General features: G+C 39.4%; 1 protein-coding gene across 2 annotated transcripts; it reads right to left on the minus strand.

Moving 5' to 3' along the window:
• LOC131689879 (phenoloxidase-activating factor 2-like) lies at nt 1-20,908 on the minus strand. Of its 2 annotated transcripts, none has more exons than XM_058975232.1 (5): nt 20,772-20,908; nt 20,094-20,260; nt 19,592-19,725; nt 960-1,125; nt 1-897 (listed from the first exon to the last, which is right to left on the minus strand). In XM_058975232.1, the coding sequence occupies exons 1-5, from the start codon at nt 20,803-20,805 to the stop codon at nt 106-108; spliced, it is 1,293 nt and encodes a 430-aa protein (XP_058831215.1). In that variant the 5' UTR covers nt 20,806-20,908; the 3' UTR covers nt 1-105. The 2 variants fall into 2 exon arrangements, with proteins under 2 accessions (XP_058831215.1, XP_058831216.1); XM_058975233.1 differs by lacking the exon at nt 20,772-20,908 and adding an exon at nt 20,336-20,472.
• Nucleotides 20,909-26,478: the final 5,570 nt, after the last annotated feature.

Consider the following 26,478-nt stretch of genomic DNA (forward strand, 5'->3'; position numbering starts at 1 on the left):
TAAGGTAATAGTTAGTAGTTTATTTCGGTATAACAAATGCGTTTAAATATGTTTATATATAGTTTCTTTCATCATACTCTGTAATTGAATTCTATTCAGGAACATTCATCCAAACAATTGCGAAAACTGCGACAGATTAGAATCGTAAACAGTAACATCATATCCTAAAGTTCTGACGATATTATCGATCCATGATCTAAATCTCATAACGTTGGTGTAAACGGCAGGAATGTTGTCATGACACCCGATACCCCAGGCCACTGTACCTACTTGAGCATATCGGTTGTCGTTGGCGGATCCTATAGGACATACAAGAGGAGCGCCACCATCGCCCTCACATGTATCAACTCCTCTCTCTCCACCGGCGCAAATGAAGGTCTGATGTAGCCGGAACCGACTTGTAAGGCGAGTACCTTGCAACTGTCGTTCACAAGTGGATGACTCTAGAAGTGGGAGTGGAACCTTCTTCATAATGACACTGTATCGCCCAGCCTTTCCAAACTGGTTCTTTCCCCATCCGCTAGCGAAACAGTCGGACCGCCTTGTGTCGTAGTTGTTCGGAGGTAAACACACCACATTAATATGGTCAGCTAAGGTCACTGGGCTCTCAAGTTCCAAAATAGCGATATCAAATGCCAATGAACGTGGATTGAAGTCAGGATGACTGTTAATTCGAGTCACCAACCGTTCTTGGAACGGTAGCCGCTCTTTCGTTGTCTGCGTATCCCATTCTCCAGCGCGAATTTTTAATTCACCTCTCCGTTGTCCCTGAACGCAATGTGCACCCGTTAGAACTAAATTTGGATGGATCAGAGATCCGCCACAATGACTTGAGCCATCCGTCGTCTTCACGATAGCAACCGTCCATGGGAACTCTCCAAAACCAGCTTCATTATTCTGTATTAAAAATCAAAAGATAGATTAGCGAAAGTAGCCTGTAATCATCAATCAAAACTTACGAAATTTCCAGTAAGAGTGAAGTCGATGCCTCCAATATTCCTTAAACCACATCCTCTTGGCTTACTGGTCGGAACTACACCCGGAGTATTGTTCATTGGCACAACCAGCGAATCTTCAGCTCGACAACATACATCCAGAACATCCTGACAACTTTCAGGATTGTAACTAAAGAAAAAAAAATTTGGAAATTAGAAATCAATGCAGAACAATAAAGCTTGTGCATTAGGGTGGGACAAAAATTAGATTCCTATTCCGAGCAACTTTTTGGAAACCTTTCGGGTTCTAAAACAACTGTGCAAATTCTCAGCTCGATCGGTGAAATTATATTTTTGCGCCAACGGTTTCAAGTTTACATGGGATTTCGTATGAGGAAGTTGGCTTTCACAAAACAATTCCTACAGGAATCGCCCATTGCCTCCTAAAAATAAACCGATATGTGGTTTTCATAGAAAATTTAATAAAGAAACAACACACTTAATTTTTCTGCCGAATCTCAGTTTTTTCGCATCTTTTGCCGAAATCTTAACAGCTGAGATCTCAGTAAACAATTTTTTGCTGGGATCTCAGTAAAAGTGATGTTTCATAGCTGAGACTCGAAAAATATTTCACTGAAAATCAGTAAACAAATCTTACTTTACTGAGAAATCATTTTCTAATTTACTGACTACATGGCTGTTGAGAAATAGCCGAATCAAATTGAGTGTGAAAGTCTCGAAGACCACGAAACGATCTGGAAAAAGTTATTAAGCAGAAACCGATTGATGCTCTGACGATTGATAAATATTCATTACTACCATCTAAAACTTATGGAATGAAAACAAACGTTAGTTTTTAGCAATAAAATCGTCATGGAATACAGATTTGTCGTGATTTTTTTCCGTTTCGTAAAGTCTTAATTTGTTTATTTTTAATTTGGGTCATTCCACGCGAAATGATAAAAAAAAGATGTATACTTGAAAGCGACCTTCACGGATTTGAACCAAATTTTGAGGAATAGTTCATCTAGGGCCAATATATACAAAACCAAATTTTTGTGTCAATCGAACCACCCCTCGGGCAATGGGAGCACCCGCCGTTTTGACAAATTGCCAATTGATTTTTTTTGATTATATCTCCGGTTCTGTTTACTCTAGAATATGGCAATATGGAAAATTGTACAAGGAGTCTAGAAAAAATATTAACTTTTGGTAGGAGTTCTACCACCCGATCAGAAGGGCATAACTGATTTATAACACCTGGAGTTATTTATTTCAAAAATATTTTGAAATAGAACCTGTTATAAATCCGGCTGATTAGTTGTTAAAATAACATAAAATAAAACAAAAACCTGGCTAATTATAACAAAATTGTAACAAAATTTAATATGATTTTATCAAAGTTAAAGCTGAATGAGATATTTTTTTTCCAAAAGTATATAGTGACCTAGTAACAAACGATCAATTCATAAATTGATGGTCTCATAATAGATCATGTTATAATATTGATAGTATAGAAAACTGTCAGCAATCCGCTTTCAATTCCGTTATCTGAATATAACTCCAGTTGTTATAAATATCAACCACAGTTATAATAGAGTTATTGTTTTGTTATGCTCTTCTGATCGGGTATTCACGTTCACCGCAAGCGTTGGAAAAACTACATGTTTAAGCGAAGGTTACAACTCCGTTGATTAATAATTTTTATAAGCACTTTACAATATTCACAAAAGTACCTACTTTCTAATATTCACACCCTGATTATGTAACTGGCCAGCCGAACCGCTCCCCGCTGTTAAGTGGGTGATTTAAGCGCCACTCTCTAATTGAGAGACCACCCACCAGATGAAGGTTTGCCCGGCCTGAGACCTTTCAAGGGAAGGTTCTATTTATCCCTAATACGGGAAGGGAAGCGAGCTAGCTGACTCAAAACGTGTCTGATGTACTCGACCTAAAGACCTAAACTGCAGTCAGGATGTCCGTACATTCAAACACAATGTCCGTTGCCAAGGGTTTTCTCATCACTGGCAAAGTACAAATCCCACAACAGATTAACTAAATGAAAGAATTGGGATTTGTCCCGGTTGTTCTCGGAGTCAACCTCTCCAGTAAACAGCAACTACAAAAAATAATTAAACGAAAACCGACGACATGAAAAAACCAGCACAATAAACTAAGACGGGACTATTTCACGCAAGGCAAATCTAATGCATTCTGGGTGCATCAAAAACGGAGAAAGCTTCATTCCGGGACACATTTGTATTGCTTCTAACAAAGTTTATTTTGAGCTTTTACAATTTTTATTTTTCGTTCCTACACTAACACATGCTTTTCCATTCATATCCTAGGCCTAGTCTCCTCTCTCCTTTCCCTTTCCCATTCTATATCACCTACATAGTTTGTGATCACATTGTGGCGTCTATTTTCGTGCCTCGTGTGTTCTCTTTTGTGTGCTTTTCTCGGCCTGCTGTATGCAAGCGGCCGGTACTTCTAAAGGCTCGCTTTCAAATTTAAGGGTAGCGGCCCTGTTTTAAGTCACATGCGCATGGACAATCACAAACGGAAAACGTGCATTGCGTTTACTCACGACCTTTCAGACGTTCTGCTTACTGCATACTGCGGGTGACGACGGAGCTGTTTTTCTGCTGTCTGTCTTCCTGGAACCTGTGCCGAAGTCGTCACCCCAGATTCGCTCGACGTGGTACGGACGTCGCAAATTCCGGTCGCAGCCGAAAACGTAGATGATGTTGGTTGCCGATCGTAGCGTGTCGGCTGGTCTGCCCTGCCAAGGGCGCGTTGATGACGTCAGCAACCCTCTTCCGACCACGTGTACCGACGGGCAACCTTGAGAGCTGACGGTGGGGTCAGAAGCTGTCACTAGCGGTATTGTGTGGTGTGTTGGGCGTTTGACCGTTGCGAATCTACGAGAAAATTAAGATCGCACACGACGCGACAAATAAGCAATGCACCTTGGATGAGAACACGAGGCTTACCTTTAAACTCACAAATACGCACACGACACTGCCTACACTGACTGCCACTGAATGGGATTCTATCTATCTGTTTGGGAAAGGAAACGTGACGTTTTGGCAAACTGTTAAAGAATCTTCATGTCATTTTTCTACCTTTTTGAACACACCACGACGCGAATTTACAAACGGACAGCTCCTGCCTCTTCCACTAGTCAGACCAAAGTGAGAAATCTAGCATTTGGAATCCTCAGATTAACCGGGCATTTGGTAATCTTCGTACCGGAGCTTGCTTAGCGAAGTTCTTCAAAATCGTGTTCAAATGCACGAAATCCTAAACTGCAGCAAGGGTCATCTTTTTCTAACGGACAGTTTTAATCATACCAAGCCGCTTCCCTTCCACATGAAAGAGCGAAAAAGAATCTTTCCCCCGGCACATTGCGTAAGGGTCAGTGGCCTCAATCGGTAGCAAATCTTCATCGTATCAGCGGGTGCGTCGGTAGCAGTCTCATTGGTAGACGAATGCTAGGAACTCATTTGCTTATATTATGCCAAGTCCTATCCTATATGGGAGCGTAGGATGCGGTAATCCCAATTGAAGATTTGTGTCGACTTAATAGTCGACCAAATCTTTGAATTCAACTTGAATTTATTTATTTAATATTCATTCCTTATTTAATATGCATTTCACAACATAAACATTAATGAACTAAACTTAATATACCAAGACTATTTGTATACAACATTGCAGACAATATTTGTATACAACGCTGCAGACAACCTATAGGCATATATGTACTCGTTACATCATTCCCCACTAAATTTACGAAAATTTGATTGGCATTGGAATAATCATCAAATAACCAATCAAATTTTCGTAGGCAAACAAATCGTATCTCAAAAATTGTTTCAATCTTCGGGGTCATATATGGTCATCACCAACTGAAGTTGGCTCATTATCTATTTACAGATCATCATCCATCACAGACAAAGTCTGCCACTGACTATCATCAACTTTCGTCTCCAGTCTCCAGCAAAAATTTACTCGCAATTTTCTAATATACGACTTAAAGCCAACTATAACATATTATATTACACTTGCATAAAAAGACATTAGAAGCAAAGAACTACAAAGGAAAATTTAAGACGAATCAGTTTTGGTAACAGATAAACTCATTCACTCTACTCATTCATTCATCCCTATTATGCCCACATTCAAAACATACAACATTAAAATGGCTTCAACTCGAAGTTGTCGACAAACTTCGAGCAAGCTCACGAAACATTTAACTGGAGTATTGTCTTCTACACCTGGACGTACCGATTCACGAAAACAATACTCACGAAATAATTCACCTATGTGAAAAACCAAAACTAGCAGGTCCAGTTTGGTGTCCTCCCCCAGCACGTAGCGAGATATACAGGACCCAAATTTTCCCACAAAATAAGCCCGTTCCTATTCGCAATTCACTGCCACAGAGAAACATCTCCGCGATATACGTTCATTGCGACCTTGGAACAAAAATTGTACTTCTTAAGAGAATTTTTAAACACCGGAATAAATCCGACAACAAAATTCTCCAAGAAAAATAATTACACAAAACACAAACTCATTCAGACACCCCTTGCACTCTGCACGCGTCAGAATCCATCTCTAGAACGAACTCCGACAACGAGCTTTACCAGTCTATCACACATACCAGTTCAACTGCACCTTATACCCCAAACGTCAAATGGGAAAATCGCGATCGCGTGTGCGATAAGAAAAAAAAAATCGGTTGGTGGAAAAGTGAAACTTTCTAGTGGAAAATATTTGGATAACCGTCGAAATCGAGTGAGAATGCTGGACATTATGGACGTGAAATGGAGAAGTGCACTATGGCTGGTTTTATACGAGGAGAGTGAAATTGTGTTCGTTCCACCTATCAGGTGTAAAGGTTAGTTTTCTTCTTTTTTTCAGGTTTCTTGATCAACCGCTGATGGAAGAAGAGTGCTGCGCTAGCTGAAGGACTGGGAAATTGGATGGAAAGAGGACAAAGGAAAAGAGAAAAAATCGGAACGAATAAAAACTTGGGAACAGATTTGCCATGGGATGGAATTAATTGAGGAAGAAGCTGGAAATTCAAAAGGAGATACGGATTGGATGGATGGAAGAGGACAAAGGAAAAATGAAAAAGAAACCGAAACGTTTAAAAACTTAGGAAAAGATTTGCCCTGGGATGATAATACTTGAAGTCGGAGCTGGAAATTTAGAAGGAGATACGGATTGAATGGATGAAGGTGGACGAAAGGAAGATGGAAAAAAATCGACGCGTATAAAAACTTAGGAAGAGATTTGCCATGAGATGAAACTAACTGAAGTAGGAGCTGGAAATTTTCAAGGACATACGGATTGGATCGATGAAGAAGGAAAAACTAAAAGGGAAATGAAAAGGAAAAACTGTATGAAAATGTGGAGAAACTAAATGGATTGGAGGATTCTAAAAAAAACGGCGTCAGATTTGCCATCAAGGACTAACTGAAAATGGGATGCATGGTTATAAGGAACGCGGACGGGATGCTGGATGGCTGGAAAAGGAAAACTGGAAGAAAAGCGAGAAATCAACTGTCGTCCACTTCATCAGAATAAGCTGCTATCAAGGAATATCGCGCAATAGAAGAGAAATATAATAAGGTAAATATTTTATATACAAATCTAATTCTAATTTTTTAATAAATAGGAAGACGATAATGAAAAAACCAAAAACCCACAACGAAAAAATAGTGAAACAAACAAAGGATTTATCCTGCAACCACCCATTCAGAAGGAAGGACGTATGCAAATCATTAAGGGTTTTCGTTGGCAAATATCCCCTCATAAGGAAGGAAGGATGCACTTTGAATGGGTTTCGACCAACGATGGAAAACCGTGAGTGTTCTGTGTAGGACTAAGCACTAACATAGATTAAGTACTAATACTAAGATAAGGGTTAGGAATTTATGTATAACTAACAAACTAAACTACTATTTACAATTTATGTACAATTTCCATTGAATATGGAATAAATACTCGCGTATTCGCGGTTACTTTGTCGTTTGGTCTTATTGTGTCGTTGACTCTAACAAAGTTCGGCCCATTCATGGTGTTTTCGTGAGTTCAACTCTTCGCCACTTTCAAGAAGCTTATTCATAGCTGGCAAACTAATTCAGTTTAGGATCAAACTTGGTGCACTCAGTAGCAGGTCCATCAACGGACTTTCCTGTACGAGTTCAAGTTTGTCCGTAATGACCCTCGAAGGTGTTTTCTTGCTCGTCGTAATCTGTGGTCACTCCTTACGGAGGTTCATAGCTTGAATTCGTTCCACTCAATGGCTTAGACGAGAAGAAGGCATCTTCTTCAGCCTATTGGCAAAGTAGACTCCAAATCGCTTTCCCGACAGATCTTCCAGTTCGTAGGTGTTGGAACCAAGGATTTTACGAACCACTGCGGGTTCGTACTTCGGAGCTAGCTTCTTACAGAACCCTTTCCCTTTGTCAGAAAGGTCAAAGGTCTGTTTCAGTACCTTCTCCCCGACACCGTATGTAGCACACTGAGCATTGGACCGAAGGTTGTAGGTCTTGGCATGCCGCTTATAAGCTGCCGTTAGGTTGCCCCTAATCTCCTCGAACAACTTTTTTCTCCTATCGGCCACCGCATTGCTGTCTTTTTCGCTCGGCTGGTAGCTGTCCCGTACCCAGCTGTACTCTCTGCCGTCGGAAATTTTGTTCCGACCAAACACGACGAAGTACGGATTGTACTTGGTGGAGTCATGCACTGCGTTTCTTATCGCATTCGCGATCTCTTGGATGTCGTCTGCCCAATGGCTGTGATCCTTCTTCAGCGTTGCTCGGATGGTCGTGGTAATCACTCGATTCACTCTTTCGGTGTTATTGACCTGTGGGTGGTAGGCTGGTGTTAACCAGTGCGACACGTGGTAGGTTTCTAATAAGTTTTTGAACGCTTTGGACACGAACTGAGACCCGTTGTCAGTCAGGATGATTTCCGGGACTCCAAATAATCGGAAGATCATATTCTCTACGAATTCTACCAATGAATTCGCCTTTGCCTCTCGGAACGGTTGGACTAGCACAAATTTACTAAACACGTCGGTGGCAACAAGCAGACAAGTATTGCGATTCCTTCCCGAGGGTGGTAGTGGACCAATATAGTCGAGAGTTACGAATTGCCACGGATACTCGACGGGTTTTTGGCTTCCTATCGGAGGAGTGACGTTTACGTTTCCCGATTTGCTCACCTGACACCTCAGACATTCCCTGCAGAACTTGCGTACTTCCTCGTTCATCTTGGGCCAGTGGAAGTGCTTCTTCACGGCTGCCAAAGTTTTTTCGAAGCCAAAGTGTGCCTTATCGTGTTCCTTCTTGACAATTTCTTCTCGCTTATCTTTTGGAGGATAGTATTTCCACGTGAACCGCGGGTCGCTCTGTCGGTTTTCTGTTCGCACATATCGGAAGACTTTCCCATCGACCACTCGCATATCACTGTGCTTTGCGGGGTTATCTCTAATCTTCTCCAACAATTTCTCGTATTCCGGATCCGGTTGTAGAACCATAATGGACTCAACTTCTATAGAACGTGATAAGCAATCGGCAAGAATGTTGCTTTTTCCCTTCCGGTACTCGAGATCGAAGTCGTACGCCTGGATACGAAGAGCCCACCGAAGTAACTTTGCATTTCCCGTCTCTGTTCCTACGTTGAATAGCCATAGTAGACTTCGGGCATCAGTAACGACTCGAAATTTTGTCCCCTCCACGTAATGGCGAAAGTGCTGAATGGCTGATAAGACGCCCAAGCACTCTTTTTCGACTGCAGCGTATCTGCGCTGCGTCCGATTAAGCTTTTTGCTAAAATAGCTGATAATCCGTGTCTCACCATCCTGTTCTTGTACGAGTGCTGCACCTACCGCTCGGTCGGATGCATCCGACTCGATAGTGAATGGTTTCGTGAAGTCCGGGTTGCCCAGGATTGGCGCCGATGTTAACACGGACTTCAGCTCATTAAAGCCTTCTTCTGCTTCTTTTGTCCACGAGAATCGTTTGTGCTCTTTCGACAATAGATCGGTGATCGGGGCCGTGATCCTACTGTAGTCTCGGATGAATCGCTGATAGAACCCTGCTAAGCCCATCAATCTCCGGATGTCTTGCTGTGTTTTTGGTCGAGCATAATCCAAAATCGGCTGGATGCGAGAGTTATCTATAGTCACTCCGTTCTCGTTTAGCAGGTACCCTAAATACATGACCTGTTTCCGGCAAAATTGAGACTTGTCCAACGAGATCGTTAGTTCTGCCTTCCGAAGTCTCTCTGCCACTATCTTCAATAGACTAAGGTGCTCCTCGAACGTTTCCGCTGCAATCACAATGTCGTCCAGGTAAACAAAAACTTTCGGCTCTAGGTCAAAGCCGATCGCCTTTGCCATCAACCGCGACATGGTGAATGGAGCATTCATTAGGCCGAACGGTAGAACCTTAAAGCGAAAAATACCCTCTGCTGTGCGAAATGCTGTCAAATTCCGACTTTCCTCTTTCAGTGGTATCTGAAAGTAGGCGTCTTTGAGATCAATCACCGAGAAAAATTTGGCTTTACCCAATCGACGAAATATGTCCTGCATATTTCTCATTGGGTAGGAATCTTTAATAGTTAACTTATTAATCTTTCTCGAATCTAAGCATACTCGCACTTTTCCGTTTTTCTTGAGAACAGGTACGAGAGGGTTTGTCCATTCGGAGTAACACTCTTCGATCGCGTCAAGCTTCTTAAAGCGCTCCACTTCTGCGTTAATGGCTTCTTGTATGTACGGTGAGCATTTGTACCTGGGTGGATTCCGCGGAATTGCTCCCTCCTTCAACGTGATCTCATGTTGCATGAGGTGCGTTCTCCCTAACTTTCCAGCACCTGTTAGCTCGAACGACTTGATCACTTCTGTAAGTTGCTTGCGTTGTTCTGCCGTTAATGGATGTTCAGTTTCGATTGCCTCGGGATCCGGTGTCAACTCCGTTGGACCTTCGTAGACTGGAATGTCTAGAGTATCGTCATCTTCCGACTCTTCTGCGATTGCTGGAACACCAGATGGCTCTATGGTGAAACAAAGAAGCTCACATTTTTGTTCTTTTACCGTTTGAATTTCCTCGGGCCCCTTTCCCAAATCAATCATAGGCTTGATTTTGAAAGCTTCCCAGAAATCCGCACCTAGAATTAACTCCCTAGAAATTTCGGGTACTACAATCGTCGGAATTACCTTAGTGACGTTCTTGTATGTATAAGGAATGTTTAGGCAACCGAGACATTTATAATTGGTACCATCTGCTGTTGATACTCGAATCGAGGCAGGTTGTAATTTTAACCCATATTTATCCACCACGTCGAACGAATTCATAACACAAATTCCCGCCCCTGAGTCTAACAATGCCTCAAATTCTGACTCAAAAATATTCACTTTTATGTGGGGGCACTTGCCCACCGAAATTTTAATGTGGTAAATCTGTGATAAGGGGTCATAATTCAGTTTTCGGTGCATTTGTTTGGGAATCTCCTTACCAGTTGGGATGCTCAGATTCCCAGTTTCACATCCCCCTACTCGTTTCCCTGCGCATCTTGACCAGTTCTAAGCCCTCCAGATCTCGAACACCGTTCGCAAGTCCGAGTTGTCCTCCCAAGATTTCCACAGCCATAACAAAAAACTATTTTCGGTTTGGTACATTGTCTCCATCCGTGACCTTCTCCTTGACAGTTCCAGCATTTCAGCATTGGTTGGCCCTGCATCGTTCGACTAGCTTGTTGTGTATCATTCGATTGCTGTCTGCTATTTGGTCTCGTGATCGTTGATGACCTATCGTTGTTTGATCGTCCCCTGATCGCGTTCACCGATGCTGACCGGTCGCTACCGTAGTCGCTCTCTTCTGCTTCGATTTGATTAATTGAGCGGCGGGCTGGTCCATCCATGGGTTGTTGTTGCAAGTGGAGATCTGCTGCATCGATGCGATAGTTCAAGCAGATCAAGTGTTGGAGATCGTTCACCTCCACTATCGAGATTTTTGATCGATAATGCTGACGCATGTTATCCCAAATCACTTCAAACTTTCTTCTTTTAGAAAGTGGTTGGGACAACATACGGTTAAGCTTTTCAATCTCGGTAACGAAAGCAATGAATGGTTCTCCTCTTTGTTGCTTCCGTTCCTGAATTTTTGACCGTATCCCTTGGTCTTTGTTGGGATTTCCAAACCGATATATGATATTGGTTTCGAACACCTCCCAAGAGACAAAATCGTCTACGTAGGTGAAAAACCAATCCGACGCGGCTCCTTCCAGCAGGATGTGGATGTCTCTCAATAAAATCTGCTGCGATACTCCCTCTCGTTCAGCGAGTTTCTTGGTCTTGTACAAGAAGTTCTCAACTGGCATTGACCTCGATTCCCCGGTGAAGCGTACTTTCCACTTTTCGACTCGCCCATAGCCCTCAAGTTGTCCTCGGTGGTAGTATGGTCTTCTTCCAACTTGTGCTCGTCTGCTGGAATATCTGGGTGTTGGGTATCGTCCGCAACTGACGTTTGATTCTTCTGTACTGTCCAACTCGTCCTCTTGAGTGTTTCTGAACCCGCTTTTGTATCCGCGTGAGCTTTGACTTTCATCATCGCTCGAGTCTGTGTCCCGGTATCGTCCCGAAAAGCTGACTGTTTGGTATGGTAGAGATGTTGATGACTGCTGTTTGTTACCTTTTGCTCTAACGTCCCGTCGTGAGGTCTCAGTCGTTCTTTCTGGTGTCAGAAACATATGCGACGTGTCCCCCTGGATTTTGTTCGATACACGTCCGACCAATTCAGCTAACTGTTTCTTCATCTCCTCCCATTCCCCCCTGGATACCACGACTGTTTCATCCGAGTTTTGCTGTTGCTTGGGGATGGCCCCTTTCGACGAATTTGGAGTAAGCTGGGTACCACTTTCACCTTGCATGTCCGTGTTTCCTTCGGCCCCTTGAATAATGCTGCTAATATGCTCTTTATACGGTGACAACGGTGGACCAAATTGGAACTCCTGCATTACTTTTTCAATCTTCCTCGTTAATTTCCTTCTTACCATTTTTTCTTCTTCATTAGAAGCTATGCATCTCTTTACCCTGTACCAATAATGTAACACTCTCGATTCCAATTTTGGCTCCACTTTTCTCTCCAATGCTTTCCGTAAGTCTCCGATTCGTCCCTCAATGTGGAGAGCTTCATCGGTAATATTCAAAAACGACCGAAAATTCCGACCCTCAGTTTTATCCGCCCTAAATAAATTCCTTAGCAGTCTCTGCTTCCCAGTCAAATCCAGATTGAACACATTTTGTGGTTGATTGCGGATCATCAATTCGTAATCAACCTCTTCCTGTGTAAGATCTTCCGCATGTGGAAATAATCGGTTCATTTTGTGTGTATGTTTATAGTTATAAGATGTTATAGTAAGTAGAGAATTGATGTGTTTGTACCAATTAAATAGTAGTTGCCAATAGGCTAAGTGTCTTATATGGCACAATTAGATAATAAATAACATGCAATTATATGTACCAACAAACTAACGAATAAATGTAAATATGTATATAAACTGCTAGATAAATAAATATATATGTGAATAAATAAATAAATAACAGATAAGGACAAAGTTAGGAAAAAATATATGAATATAAACGAAAATGTTGCAAATGTTTGAGTTTTATTCCGGAAGTATGATTGAAAAATGTTCCCTTTCTTGGAACCGAATAGAAGGTTTTGAAACCGTAGCGTTCGTCTCAGAAAATTTTAAGAAAATCAAATTTTTTTTGGGTGGAAAGTGCTATTGACTCGGAAAAAAAATACAAAAAGATTTGTCTTGTCAGTCCTCAAATTTAATTTGAGCTACAATGTAACAAGTTTCAACGAAACAGAAAAGCCTTGTATTGTTGGGCGCCAATGTAACTTGGCTGCAACGAAACTAAAAGCCTGGTATTGTTGGGCGCCAATGTAACTGGCCAGCCGAACCGCTCCCCGCTGTTAAGTGGGTGATTTAAGCGCCACTCTCTAATTGAGAGACCACCCACCAGATGAAGGTTTGCCCGGCCTGAGACCTTTCAAGGGAAGGTTCTATTTATCCCTAATACGGGAAGGGAAGCGAGCTAGCTGACTCAAAACGTGTCTGATGTACTCGACCTAAAGACCTAAACTGCAGTCAGGATGTCCGTACATTCAAACACAATGTCCGTTGCCAAGGGTTTTCTCATCACTGGCAAAGTACAAATCCCACAACAGATTAACTAAATGAAAGAATTGGGATTTGTCCCGGTTGTTCTCGGAGTCAACCTCTCCAGTAAACAGCAACTACAAAAAATAATTAAACGAAAACCGACGACATGAAAAAACCAGCACAATAAACTAAGACGGGACTATTTCACGCAAGGCAAATCTAATGCATTCTGGGTGCATCAAAAACGGAGAAAGCTTCATTCCGGGACACATTTGTATTGCTTCTAACAAAGTTTATTTTGAGCTTTTACAATTTTTATTTTTCGTTCCTACACTAACACATGCTTTTCCATTCATATCCTAGGCCTAGTCTCCTCTCTCCTTTCCCTTTCCCATTCTATATCACCTACATAGTTTGTGATCACATTGTGGCGTCTATTTTCGTGCCTCGTGTGTTCTCTTTTGTGTGCTTTTCTCGGCCTGCTGTATGCAAGCGGCCGGTACTTCTAAAGGCTCGCTTTCAAATTTAAGGGTAGCGGCCCTGTTTTAAGTCACATGCGCATGGACAATCACAAACGGAAAACGTGCATTGGGTTTACTCACGACCTTTCAGACGTTCTGCTTACTGCATACTGCGGGTGACGACGGAGCTGTTTTTCTGCTGTCTGTCTTCCTGGAACCTGTGCCGAAGTCGTCACCCCAGATTCGCTCGACGTGGTACGGACGTCGCAAATTCCGGTCGCAGCCGAAAACGTAGATGATGTTGGTTGCCGATCGTAGCGTGTCGGCTGGTCTGCCCTGCCAAGGGCGCGTTGATGACGTCAGCAACCCTCTTCCGACCACGTGTACCGCCGGGAAACCTTGAGAGCTGACGGTGGGGTCAGAAGCTGTCACTAGCGGTATTGTGTGGTGTGTTGGGCGTTTGACCGTTGCGAATCTACGAGAAAATTAAGATCGCACACGACGCGACAAATAAGCAATGCACCTTGGATGAGAACACGAGGCTTACCTTTAAACTCACAAATACGCACACGACACTGCCTACACTGACTGCCACTGAATGGGATTCTATCTATCTGTTTGGGAAAGGAAACGTGACGTTTTGGCAAACTGTTAAAGAATCTTCATGTCATTTTTTTACCTTTTTGAACACACCACGACGCGAATTTACAAACGGACAACTCCTGCCTCTTCCACTAGTCAGACCAAAGTGAGAAATCTAGCATTTGGAATCCTCAGATTAACCGGGCATTTGGTAATCTTCGTACCGGAACTTGCTTAGCGAAGTTCTTCAAAATCGTGTTCAAATGCACGAAATCCTAAACTGCAGCAAGGGTCATCTTTTTCTAACGGACAGTTTTAATCATACCAAGCCGCTTCCCTTCCACATGAAAGAGCGAAAAAGAATCTTTCCCCCGGCACATTGCGTAAGGGTCAGTGGCCTCAATCGGTAGCAAATCTTCATCGTATCAGCGGGTGCGTCGGTAGCAGTCTCATTGGTAGACGAATGCTAGGAACTCATTTGCTTATAATATGCCAAGTCCTATCCTATATGGGAGCGTAGGATGCGGTAATCCCAATTGAAGATTTGTGTCGACTTAATAGTCGACCAAATCTTTGAATTCAACTTGAATTTATTTATTTAATATTCATTCCTTATTTAATATGCATTTCACAACATAAACATTAATGAACTAAACTTAATATACCAAGACTATTTGTATACAACATTGCAGACAATATTTGTATACAACGCTGCAGACAACCTATAGGCATATATGTACTCGTTACAATTATTAAAAGTTACACCATGGTAGAATTTTTGAAAAATCGACTTTCAGCTTCAAGTGTAGTTGGCAGTCAATGGTTCACCGGGAGTGTAATAAAAAATATAATTTTTACCATTTCAATCGAACTGTCACTTTTTAAGAGACATTATCATTCCATACTTTTTTCTGCAAAATTATTGGGCTATAGTTTTGATCAATTAGTTGCAGTAAAAAATGTGGCCTCTCGAATTGAAAATGTTAAAAAGTCGGTTTTGCCATAACAATTCCCACGCAATGCGATACGCCAAGTCATAACCAATCAACCCCAAATTTTGCACAGTTATTTGGAACTCCAGCTGGAACAAAAAAAAATGTTCTAAAAAACAATCATTTTACTTTTACATTTTACTTAATGTAAATGTAATTTTCTTTATCATTCTGAAATTTACAGTGCATTCTGAGAAAAGTTTTCTCTTTCATAAACTGCCGTGAACTGTGTTCGGCCTGCAGCGGTTTGTCCGGAATTTTCCTTCAAAGAGAATTTTGATAGTTGGCTTTTACGCTTTGTTTAACGATAATTGGTTTATACAGAATACTTTAATCTTAACCCTTTCATGCCCAACTTTTTTCTAGTGCATGTAGGATTTCAAAACTATTTTTCCTTGAAAACGATGGGGTCAAGAAACACGAAAAGTCATTTTTCATAAAGATAGGTGCTTCCTTCGCAGTGCTGGAAGCTGCTCAATTTTTACCCTCCAATGCTCAATACAATGCTCCTAGAATATTTACAATAGTCCACTTGCGTGGAAGACGGAGCCAAAGGCACTCTAAATTGATAAGTTTTATCGGTTTTCAATAATATTGCAACATAACGAAGATATATGAAAAATTAATTTTTCGTCGTCATCGTAAACTGTCCCTGGCAGCACTGCTCCTTTGGAATTCAATCAGACTAACTGCAATAACTTCAGTTCAAGAGCTGATCCTTGTAACTATTAGTACTCAAATGAAAGGTAATATTCACATTTATAAGCCTTACTTGTTGTTGTGAGGAAATCTTGCCTCAATCAAAAATTATAGCTGTATAAAAACGTTGTTGTCCACAAACAACATGGGCATGAATGGGTTAATAAATAAAGTTTTGGATTTAACCGAAACAAAACTAATATTTTGGCAACATTGTTCGGGAGGGGTATGTCATTTTCAACAGGGATTAACAAAACACAAGAAGAGGTGAAGATAAAAGCCAACTGGCGGATCCTATCCTAGGTTAAAACTAGAGAATTGTATCAGGAATCAGTAGCGACTGGCTCAAGATAAGTGATAAGGAAAATAACGACACAGAGAACATAGACAATACGGAAGTATTCTTCACTCCCAAGGGAATGAGGACACTTCTCGAGGAGCGAATATATCAACACACAGGGATCCAGAAAAAAATTCGAGAGGAGTCTTAAACAAATATACACTGAGGAAAAAGCAACTGAGAATTTCATAAGTCTCGGCATATGAACCAGCCTTCTGATGATGCCATTGAACGCTTTAGAATGTCATAGGCAGGCTTATGAATTCATTTATCTTTATTCATGCACTCCATAGACGTACAAATAATGTATTTCATAAAACATTCTTATGACTTCGCTCCAATATATGCGTTTAAGAATTTCATAAGTTTTTCTCATGAAACTCATATGAGATCTGTTATTGATTCTATAAAATTATATTTTGTTTTTCATAAACGTCACTTTTGTGAAAAGTTCATAATTGTTTCTTATGATTTCAGTACTAGCCTGGATAACCAACCAGGAGCTAATCGCCACACTGTTTGAAACAAAAGAAGTGAGATTTTTAGTCAAATTGCAACAAAATTTTAAATATATTATTTTTTATGTTATTTAATAAATTACTGTGAGCATTAAATCAGTTTACATGGTTATGATTTTATCAGAAGATATCCGATTATATGAAATGGAAAAAGTTGTGCATATAATTAGTGTCTGACGCGTATTTTTTAATTATCAAAATCATTTGAGAAGTAACAATCATTATTATTCAGTTGTCAAGTCTAATTTCCTAGTTGTCTAAGCCCAGTTTCCCAGGAAATATTGACGAAGCGTTGCTCATTATGTACAAATTTTAATATTTAATGAGAGTTTTCTCTTCAATCTTGTGAAGGGATCTACACTTGGCGGTTCATTTGCCCCGAATTGAGTTCTACAAGACGACCACACGAATGAACTCATGATGAATGACGTTCATGTTTGACAATTCTCGGTGGTTTGTTTATTTTGTCAGTTGCATGAGTCGAGTGCAACGGGTGCCCATCTGTTACATTCAAACTACCGAGAATTGTCAAACGAAGTTCATCCGGCTCATTTTGTGGGGTTATATCGGTTGGTGCAATACCCAATATCCGCTCAAGGTGGATTTTTATTGTTGATTTTTTGTCTACTAAAAATGCTCGCTATGTTTTATTTTTTATATAAATGCACAATAATATCCATAAATAAAAACTTATGGCATTCATTCGAACATTGTGATGAATTTCATAAGACTGTTTTATGGAAATCATTATCTCTACTATGTTTTCTACTTATAAATGTCAGCAATTTTCATAAATGGGCACCTATGGCGTTCATTCGGACATTTTCATAAATTTCATAAGACTGTCTTATGAAAATAATAAGAGATGGATTTGGAAAATTTCTCCTCCAAATCATAAGCCAGACTTATAAAATCCATTTAAAATCCTTATGTCTGAAAGTCATAAGACATTTTTATGGAAATTCAATGTAAATTTTGCTCGGTGTAGTTTTATAAACTTTTGCGTGACTTTTTGAAAGCCATAGTTAAGTTTGTAACCTAACGACACAGAGAACATAAACAATACGGAAGTATTTTTCATTCCCAATTTAATAAAAGACAATTCGATGAGCGGATATATCATTACCTCCGAAGGGATATTGAGATATTGTTATTCAAATTCGGCTTAAATCAGTTTATAGATTTTCGTCAAGAAAAGTGCACACAATTAAATCCAATTATGAACTACCAATTCAAAATTGAATTAATACACAGTAGAATCGCAAGAGGGTGATTATGATCAGACAACGAAGGTTTGAGCTCGTTATGTACGCCAGTTTGTCAGCTCATGCGTAATACCGTCAGAGTAGAGCGTAACATCCAATACCTCTTCTATGCCAGATCGTGCAAATGTTAGGCAATTTCCTACATTAAGTATATGCAGAGTTGTGCTACTTAAGTCTTACATCAATTCGGTGCCTCTCAAAATGATCTCTGAGCTGCCCCAAATTATGTGGTGGGCATCTCTATCACTGCCGATTATAAGTTGAAACCCATTTCTGCCACAGTATGATACCCTTTTGAAATCATCAGAAGGTGATGATGATTATACGATAAATATACCGAACAATAGACGTATTTCCTGTTCATGTTATCATCAGTCATATTGACTGTGATAGCACAAATATTGCGAGTTGTGAAGTCGGATATAAGACATGAGTCAATAGCACTATTCGCAAGTATACATGCACGAGGCATTTCAAATGGATTTGCCATGCCATTTTTGTTGAAGTGGCTTTCTTACATAGAAGTTTCCTATATGAAAATACGGTTCTTGAACCAAAGCTATGGAAGTTTTTCGCACAAGGCGGGATAGACTCATAGTTGCTGTGCGTTTATGCTAAAGGTGAATTTTTGCCACTCTAACCATGCTCGATCACAGCACTACACATTTCATCATCAGCACTTACTGTACTGCAACTAGAAGATACCAAACACGTTGGTTTCTAATCGATTACAGTGAAGCCCGAGATAGGTATTAGGGACATGACCATCATTTGAATCCCACGATTTGCGAAGAAACAAACGTCCACTGTGTCAGAGATTCGAGCAAGGGAAAGACCCACGACACCACGTGCGCGATTGGCATACTTTTATTCATGCCATTCAGTTCTCGCCACGGAGAAACACGTCTACTTGAGGATTCCTGTTTTCTGTCGCCCCCCTACGATATGGGAGCAGGGACCCAGTGGATCAATTCTTGGCTGATATACTTCAACCCGCCGGATGCCACACAGCCTCTGTCCGAAGAAAGATAATATTATAATATTGCTCCCCTAGGAGGATGATAACAGTCTATTTAGACTATTATCATCCTCCAAGTGCGCTACATATATAAATCCTTAATGAGGTTAACTGCTATAGAAGATCGAAGAAATCAAGTTTTTTTAACCCTCAAAAAGCTGTGCTAAAATTGTGACTTCAAGAAGCATCGCTCCAAAGACTCAATTAAAACAAAAGCTTCTTTTTTGTCGTTGTATCAGTAAGGGAATCGAAAGCACAAAACGCCAGAGTATTTGTATTTCAAATTACAAGTTCGTTGAAGCTAGATATCTGTAACTAGTCGGGCCTCTGAGACCTCTTGCCTTTTTGAGGGTTGTTATTCTATACTAAAAATAGCTTAAAATACATGAAAAAGGGTTTCAAAGCTTAAGGTACAGTTTTCTACTAAACCTGTATTGCTTATTTTTGATTGCACTTATTGTGTAATCATAGTGACTTGATGTGTATAATAGATTAATTTGATTTGCAACAGTTATGTATTCCAACTGCTAATATGCAACAAGATTTTGACTTTACACTAAGGAAAAACTTGTTTGTTACTTACTTTACATCAATTTCGTTGAACTTATTCTGCTCAGCAAATTCGGCTTCTGGTTTGCACATGAAATAAGGCACACAGGTACACCTGTCACCTTGAGCGGTTATTAGCGTCATTGGAGAGAGCGTCGGTGCGTTGGGCTATGCAGATACCACAAATGATAACCGGAAATGATACAAAACGTAAAACTTGTCTAAAATGCAGTTAATGAAAACCAGTAGAAACACTATCATACATTTATAGTTTTTAATAGTAGCACATCAGGATTAGTGAACTTTTCTACATTTATCCTTGCGATTTTTTGTTCGTGGATGCTACAAATTTGCAAAATATAAATAGCAGTAACAAAGAAAGAAATCAATGAGTTATTGTTAGCATGTTCACGATAGTAACCGTGCTCCAAGCTATTTAAAATGTATGCAGTGAACTGTTATTAATTGCAATCAATGTGGAATACTGTAACAAAAAGCACTTGTTCACTTGTCCTAGTGCACCTCTGTTAACTCACGCCAAAAGGGTCTGGAGTGATCACTTCGTCAATGCCGGCCCGGTTTGCAAAATCCAGAATCGAGGTTTCATTTTCAGGGAAAAAAATTTTGTCGATAGGTGATTGCGCTCTGGTCACCGCAATGGCAATTGCAGCCACCACCAGTGAAATCCTCCTCATTGACAGCACTGCAAAAAAAAACGAAAGATAGCTCGTGTATATAATAAAATGCCCTTGAACGCTTCGACGAGCAAAACGGATACTTGTCAGACCACCGCGCAATCGAAGCATGTGAGATTTAAACGTATCGCAACGGTTGACCCGATAGTATAATCTGGCTCCTGCTGTGACCTAAGCATAGCCAGTAGGTACACTGATGGAGATTAGGTTTACCACGTTAAAACAAAGCGTTCATGTGATTCATTTCTTCGTAAGCACAAATAAAGAATTCGGTTATAGCGCCTGATTAATTTCAATGCTCATCGTATCAAACTAATATTAGACAATATATAAAATAGGCATGGTTCGCACTGACGAACAATCACATAAAAGACAAACAAAATGATGGTAATTCTTCACACCAAACTGGGATAACCAGATTGCTGGGTCCAAAAATCCCCAAAGCAACAAAATAAACAAATTAAAACCACAAACTAGTTTTTTTCACAAATCAAAACACTATGATGATAACAAACTCACAAATACGAAGATCGAAGAAAAAACGTTCAGGCATACGCTTTCCAACCGTTCTTTTTCAATGCCGACCGCGTACTGATCGCGAACGAGAGCAGCCAACCGAACCGAACAGACGTCGGCCAACCTGCGAAATGGATCGTTCAGAGTACACGCCACGATTACTTTTGTGTACGGCACATCTTACATTGCTTCGTCTTCTCAATCTAATGGTTGTCTGCTCAAAAGTTTGTGTTAAGGGAGGGGTAAGGGTTTCAGCGTGAAAAAAACACTTTTTGCGATTTTTTTTTAGAATTTTGGGTGAAGCGAATCAACCAAAATTTTTGTATATTATATTGTATCTTTTCAATAACATTCTGTAATTTTTCCATGCAAAAGTATCGACAAGCGATACTGTGACGAAGCTTTTTGTAGAACGTCTCTGGAAAAAATACGCTCTGCGGTGTTATTGCCATCCAAAAACTACTTAACCGATTTATTTCAAACTTTGCGTACATATTCTATGTAGAAAATACCTAACCCCTACGTTGAGTTTTCCAAGGTGCTTAGAGTTCTAAGGTGATTCGTCTTCGGCAGTAACTAGGCGAGGAGTGAGGTAAGCATGTAGCAGACTGCGGGGTAGAAAAATGCCAGCGAACAACTTTGTTTACCCTCTGCAATCAAAGCAAACATATGGAGAGAACTAGTAAACAATGTTGTTAGCTGTCGGTTCTACAACCAACATGGCTGATCAGCGTTTTTGAGGATCGTATCACCTGAGAATAAAAACTCCTTGGAGTTTTCGAGATAATTTTTCAATTAAGTATGATTTTAATCATTGAAAAGCGGATTTTTTCGTGAAAAATAGCAATTTTTATTTCAAATGAGTGAAAAATCCCGTTAATTGAAAAATTATCTAGAAAATTCAACGTAGGGGTTAGGTATTTTTTCTATAAAATCTGAAAGGTAACACCGTAGAATGTGTTTTTTTAGATAAGTTCTACATAAAGGTACCCCCCCCCCCTTAAAAAGCATCATCTCTGGCTTTTCTTTGCAGTTTAGTTGATACAGTATACAATGTAAAAGTAGAGGACCGTGAAAACAAATCAGCTGGATGCATCAACGGGTTTTCTGAGTTTACGCCGGGAACCCCATGAAACCGGATTAGAATAAAGTGGTTGTGCAAATTAAATGAAACTAAACTTGCTTCGATTTGGCATATACTTTTCTACCTGCCAGCCGAAATGATTTGTTTCACCGATAACCGTTCCACCCTCACCCAAATATTTTTGTAACAAAACTTTAGCGAGTTATTTTTCATTGCCATGTTGTCGAGTTAGTCATTGACGACCCATTCATGCCCATGTTGTTTGTGGACAACAACGTTTTTATACAGTTATAATTTTTGATTGAGGCAATATTTCCTCACAACAACAAGTAAGGCTTATAAATGTGAATATTGCCTTTCATTTGAGTACTAACAGTTACAAGGATCAGCTCTTGAACTGAAGTTATTGCAATTAGTCTGATTGAATTCCAAAGGAGCAGTGCTGCTAGAGACAGTTTACGTTGACGACGAAAAATGAATTTTTCATATATGTTATGTTGCAATATTATTGAAAACCGATAAATCTTATAAATTTAGAGTGCCTTTGGCTCCGTCTTCCACGCAAGTGGACTATTGTAAATATTCTAGGAGCATTGTATTGAGCATTGGAGGGTAAAAATTGAGCAGCTTCCAGCACTGCGAAGGAAGCACCTATCTTTATGAAAAATGACTTTTCGTGTTTCTTGACCCCACCGTTTTCAAGAAAAGATAGTTTTGAAATCCTACATGCACTAGAAAAAAGTTGGGCATGAAAGGGTTAAGGTACCAGGTGGGTGGACGAGTGATGACGTTTGTTATTTTTATTCCGTTCGTTTATTTGGTAAAGCACGTTTGCGTTAGCTTGAAAGTGACCATTTCTCTGTTTAACATATCAAGTTTCTCAAAACATTGAAATTTTATTTAATTTTCAAACTAAGGAAATTTAACATCTACCTTAAGGAGGAGGTGAAGTTAATTCGGTACAAACAAGGGCCAGGGTTGTTAATCGATAATTCATCGTCATCGTCGATAACGCTAACCACCCGTCAACTTCATCGGAAACTCCGTTACCGATAATGTATCGGTTATCGCGATACATTTTGCGTTACTTTTCCGATTATTGGAGTTGAAGTTGAAGCGGTCAACTTTCAATTGTTTAGAAATAAATACCTATTGAAGGACATGTTGTTGGCAGTCGAAAATCAACATTTCCAATGCACAAGGGGGTGTCAAAATAGATTTTTTTTCAACTTTTCGGGAAGAAGGGAAAGTTATTGGTAATTGTGGATGTCAATAGTTTTGAACATTTTCAATATATTGTCGGGTCGGTGAGTCAAAATAGGTTTTTTTTTCAACTTTTCGGGAAAGTTTTTATATTGAAGGGCAGGTTGTTGGCAGATGAAAATCAATAGTTTTGGACGTTTTCAAATCACAGGGGGATCCACTAGTGCACAGTGTTTCCAAAGTGGCAAAAACGTGATAGAAATTGTTTCGACCACGAAAAAACAATTTTTAGGCTGTGTTCAGCAAAGTTTATTTATAAAATGTTTCGCATTTAAAAAAATATTAATTGGTGATTTATCTCCCTAAAGCTGAGAAGCAAATATTTTTGTTTGGTCATTTATGAAAACAGAAAAAAAATGATTTACGAAGTTGTTGAAAATATCTTTAGCATTAACTTCGCTGAAGAAACTATCCCAACAAACAACGAAAGCTGAAGAAGCCTTTGATCCGAGAGAATAAGCTGAACAAAACTGTTTATGCCATTATCCAGCTAAATTGTTTGCTGGGGTGTGCCTATCTGTCGATTTTAATTGATATTTGTGGAGATTTCTATGATATACCACTGAAAATAGCTTTTTTTAAATAACTTTTTCTGATGATTTTGTTAAATTTCAAAATGTTTCAAGATTTTGTTCTGCATAAGAAAATACACAATTTTTGTAATGCAAGTTTATTTGTATCTTTTACATCTAAGGAGTTACCGAATGTTTTAGTTCCGAAAAAGCAATATTTTGGTATGGAAACCTCAAATTTCCGCAGACGAAGCTTTTCTAATACGAATCTGTAAAGCAAACACTATCAAATCTAGGGATAACAATTTGTCGTATGCTGTCTTTTGCATGCTAATGCATATAAAGTGAACACCCGATTTTATCAGCCCCCGATTTTTGCTTCTCCCTATTTTGTCTACCCCCGATTTTGTCACCCTTATATGAAAATCCGTTTGGTGGGCTCTAGCATACGAATCAAGTCAAATTCGAGTAAATACTTTCTTTAGCATATCTTTCTTATCTTAGAGATGTAAAATATGCAAAAATAAAGATATTTTTTTATTTTGAGCTGTAAGACCTCCTTAGGGGAAATTTTTTCCAAATAATTAGAAAAGATTATGAGGCTATGTCGAGGGACTAAAGGAGAATATTTTGACCGCTGCGGTTTATTAAAAAAAGAGAAAAAAATATATATCCCGATTTTGTCAATGTCCCCGTTTTATCAAAGTTCTTCAAGGGGCTGATAAAAACGGGTCTTCACTGCATTCAAAAAACGACAAAAACTCTATTAAAGGGTCTTTGTTTTGCATGCGATAAAAAGTTATCGCTAGATTTGATAGCGTTTACTCTACAGATTCGTATGAATATGGCAGCGTCTGCGAAAATTTGCGGTTTCATATGAAGATGTTCCTTTCGGACAATAAAACATTCGAAAACTTTAAAGATGTAAGAGATAAAAATTAACTTGCAAATTGTGTATTTTCTTATGCAGAACAAAATCTTAGAAAATTTTGATATTCTAAATATTCACTAGAAGAAGTTATTCAGGAAAAAGTAATTTTCACGAGTGTCTGTTAGAATCGACAGATAGACACAAAGCCGCTCCAGCTAAGTTATTGCTTACTATATTCTATACAACTTTGCTGATTTTTGTTTATTTTCATACTTGACGAAACAAAAATTTGCTTCTCGGCTTTAGGGGGATTAATAACCATACTAATATTTTTTCTAAAGTGAGAAACATTTTGTTAATTAGCTTGACTGAAGACGCTATAGCTCAAAAGTCGTTTTTTTCGCGGTCGAAACATTTTGATCACCTTTTTGCCATTTTGGAAACACTGTGCACCTGCGGACTACCCTGTGCCTGACCAAAACTATTGATTTTCAACTGCCAACAACATCCTTCAATAGGTATTTATTTCTAAACAATTGAAAGTTTACCGCATCAACTTAAATTCCAATAAACGTGAAAGTAACGCAAAATATATAGCGATAACCGATGAATTATCGACGATGACGATGATTACGGCGATACAATTATCGACGATGACGATAAATGCTACGATACATTATCGTTAACGGAGTTTGCGATGACGATACATTATCGTTAACGAGTAACGCCGATAAATTATCGTGAAAATGTATCGTATTAACAACCCTGCAAAAGACATTAAAAAAATTGTGGCGATACACAGAATGCTTGAATATTAATTCATTTACCATATAGTAGTGACAGTGAATTATCGAAGGCGACTCGTCGCGGTGTACATCATACAGTGGCGGATTCAGGTGGAGGGTCCTTGTATAGTTACTATATTCATAGATAGACCGACACAAAACCCGAAAACTGGCAGCTTTTATTTCAGTAATAAAACACTGGCATCCCATGCAAATGTTCAAGCTCCTCAAAAACTATTTGACTTAACATAATATTATCTTGGCATGCTTTTCGAATTTGATAGATTTTATTCATTTGGATAACAACTGATTCTAAATTATTTATACAATATGCGTTTCGACCTCGTATCATTAAAATCCGATATTAACTTAGTGACAGGACTAGCCCGGCGCTAATTTAGTTTTCTCACTAAGTTAGTGTCGGATTCTGATGAGATAAAGTCGAAATGCAAATTCCATAACTAATTTAGTTATAGGTTTTGTGCTCTTCACGCGCAAAGATTGTTTTAAACAATGTTCTCCTTAATGGATAAAATATAGTTTTTACCTAAATTTTTCTCCACTAAGGGGTCATCCATAAATGACGTAGCATTATATGGGAGAGGGGGGAGTTTTGTATTTTGTGATGATGTGTGACGATAGGGGGGTAGGGGGTCATGTCATACTACGTAGCTTTTTTAAGGGGGAATAACTGACATCGTTTCTTATTTTTTTTAATTTTACGGGAACAAGGGGGGGGGGAGAATTACCGTCAAGCTACGTAATTACCAGGGAGGGTATTTAGAGGTTTGTGACGAAATGCTACGATGGAGGAGGGGGGTGTTAAAAATCACTCAAAAAATGCTACGTCATTTATGGATCGTGCCTAAGAAGAAAAAATAGCAAAGAACTGATTTTACTTCTATCGATATCTCTAGATATAACTCTCAATGGTTCGACGTGGAGTTATACTATTCTCAAAAGTCTTAGATTTGACGTAGACTGCTCATTTCATAACAGTTGCTGAGGATGTAAGAAATCTTCATTAGACGAATGAGAAATCTAAAATTTGGTATTTATTTTCGAAAAAAAATTCAATTCACAGTTGTAATTGTTTTGATAAAACAATATATTTAACTTTGATTTGCAGAGAGTCTTCGTCTGTACACTGCAAGGTACACTGTCATAGGTATTTTTACATTTCTTATACTACGTT

The sequence above is a fragment of the Topomyia yanbarensis genome, chromosome 3, assembly GCF_030247195.1.
Source record: "Topomyia yanbarensis strain Yona2022 chromosome 3, ASM3024719v1, whole genome shotgun sequence".
NCBI classification, from domain to species: Eukaryota; Metazoa; Arthropoda; class Insecta; order Diptera; family Culicidae; genus Topomyia; species Topomyia yanbarensis.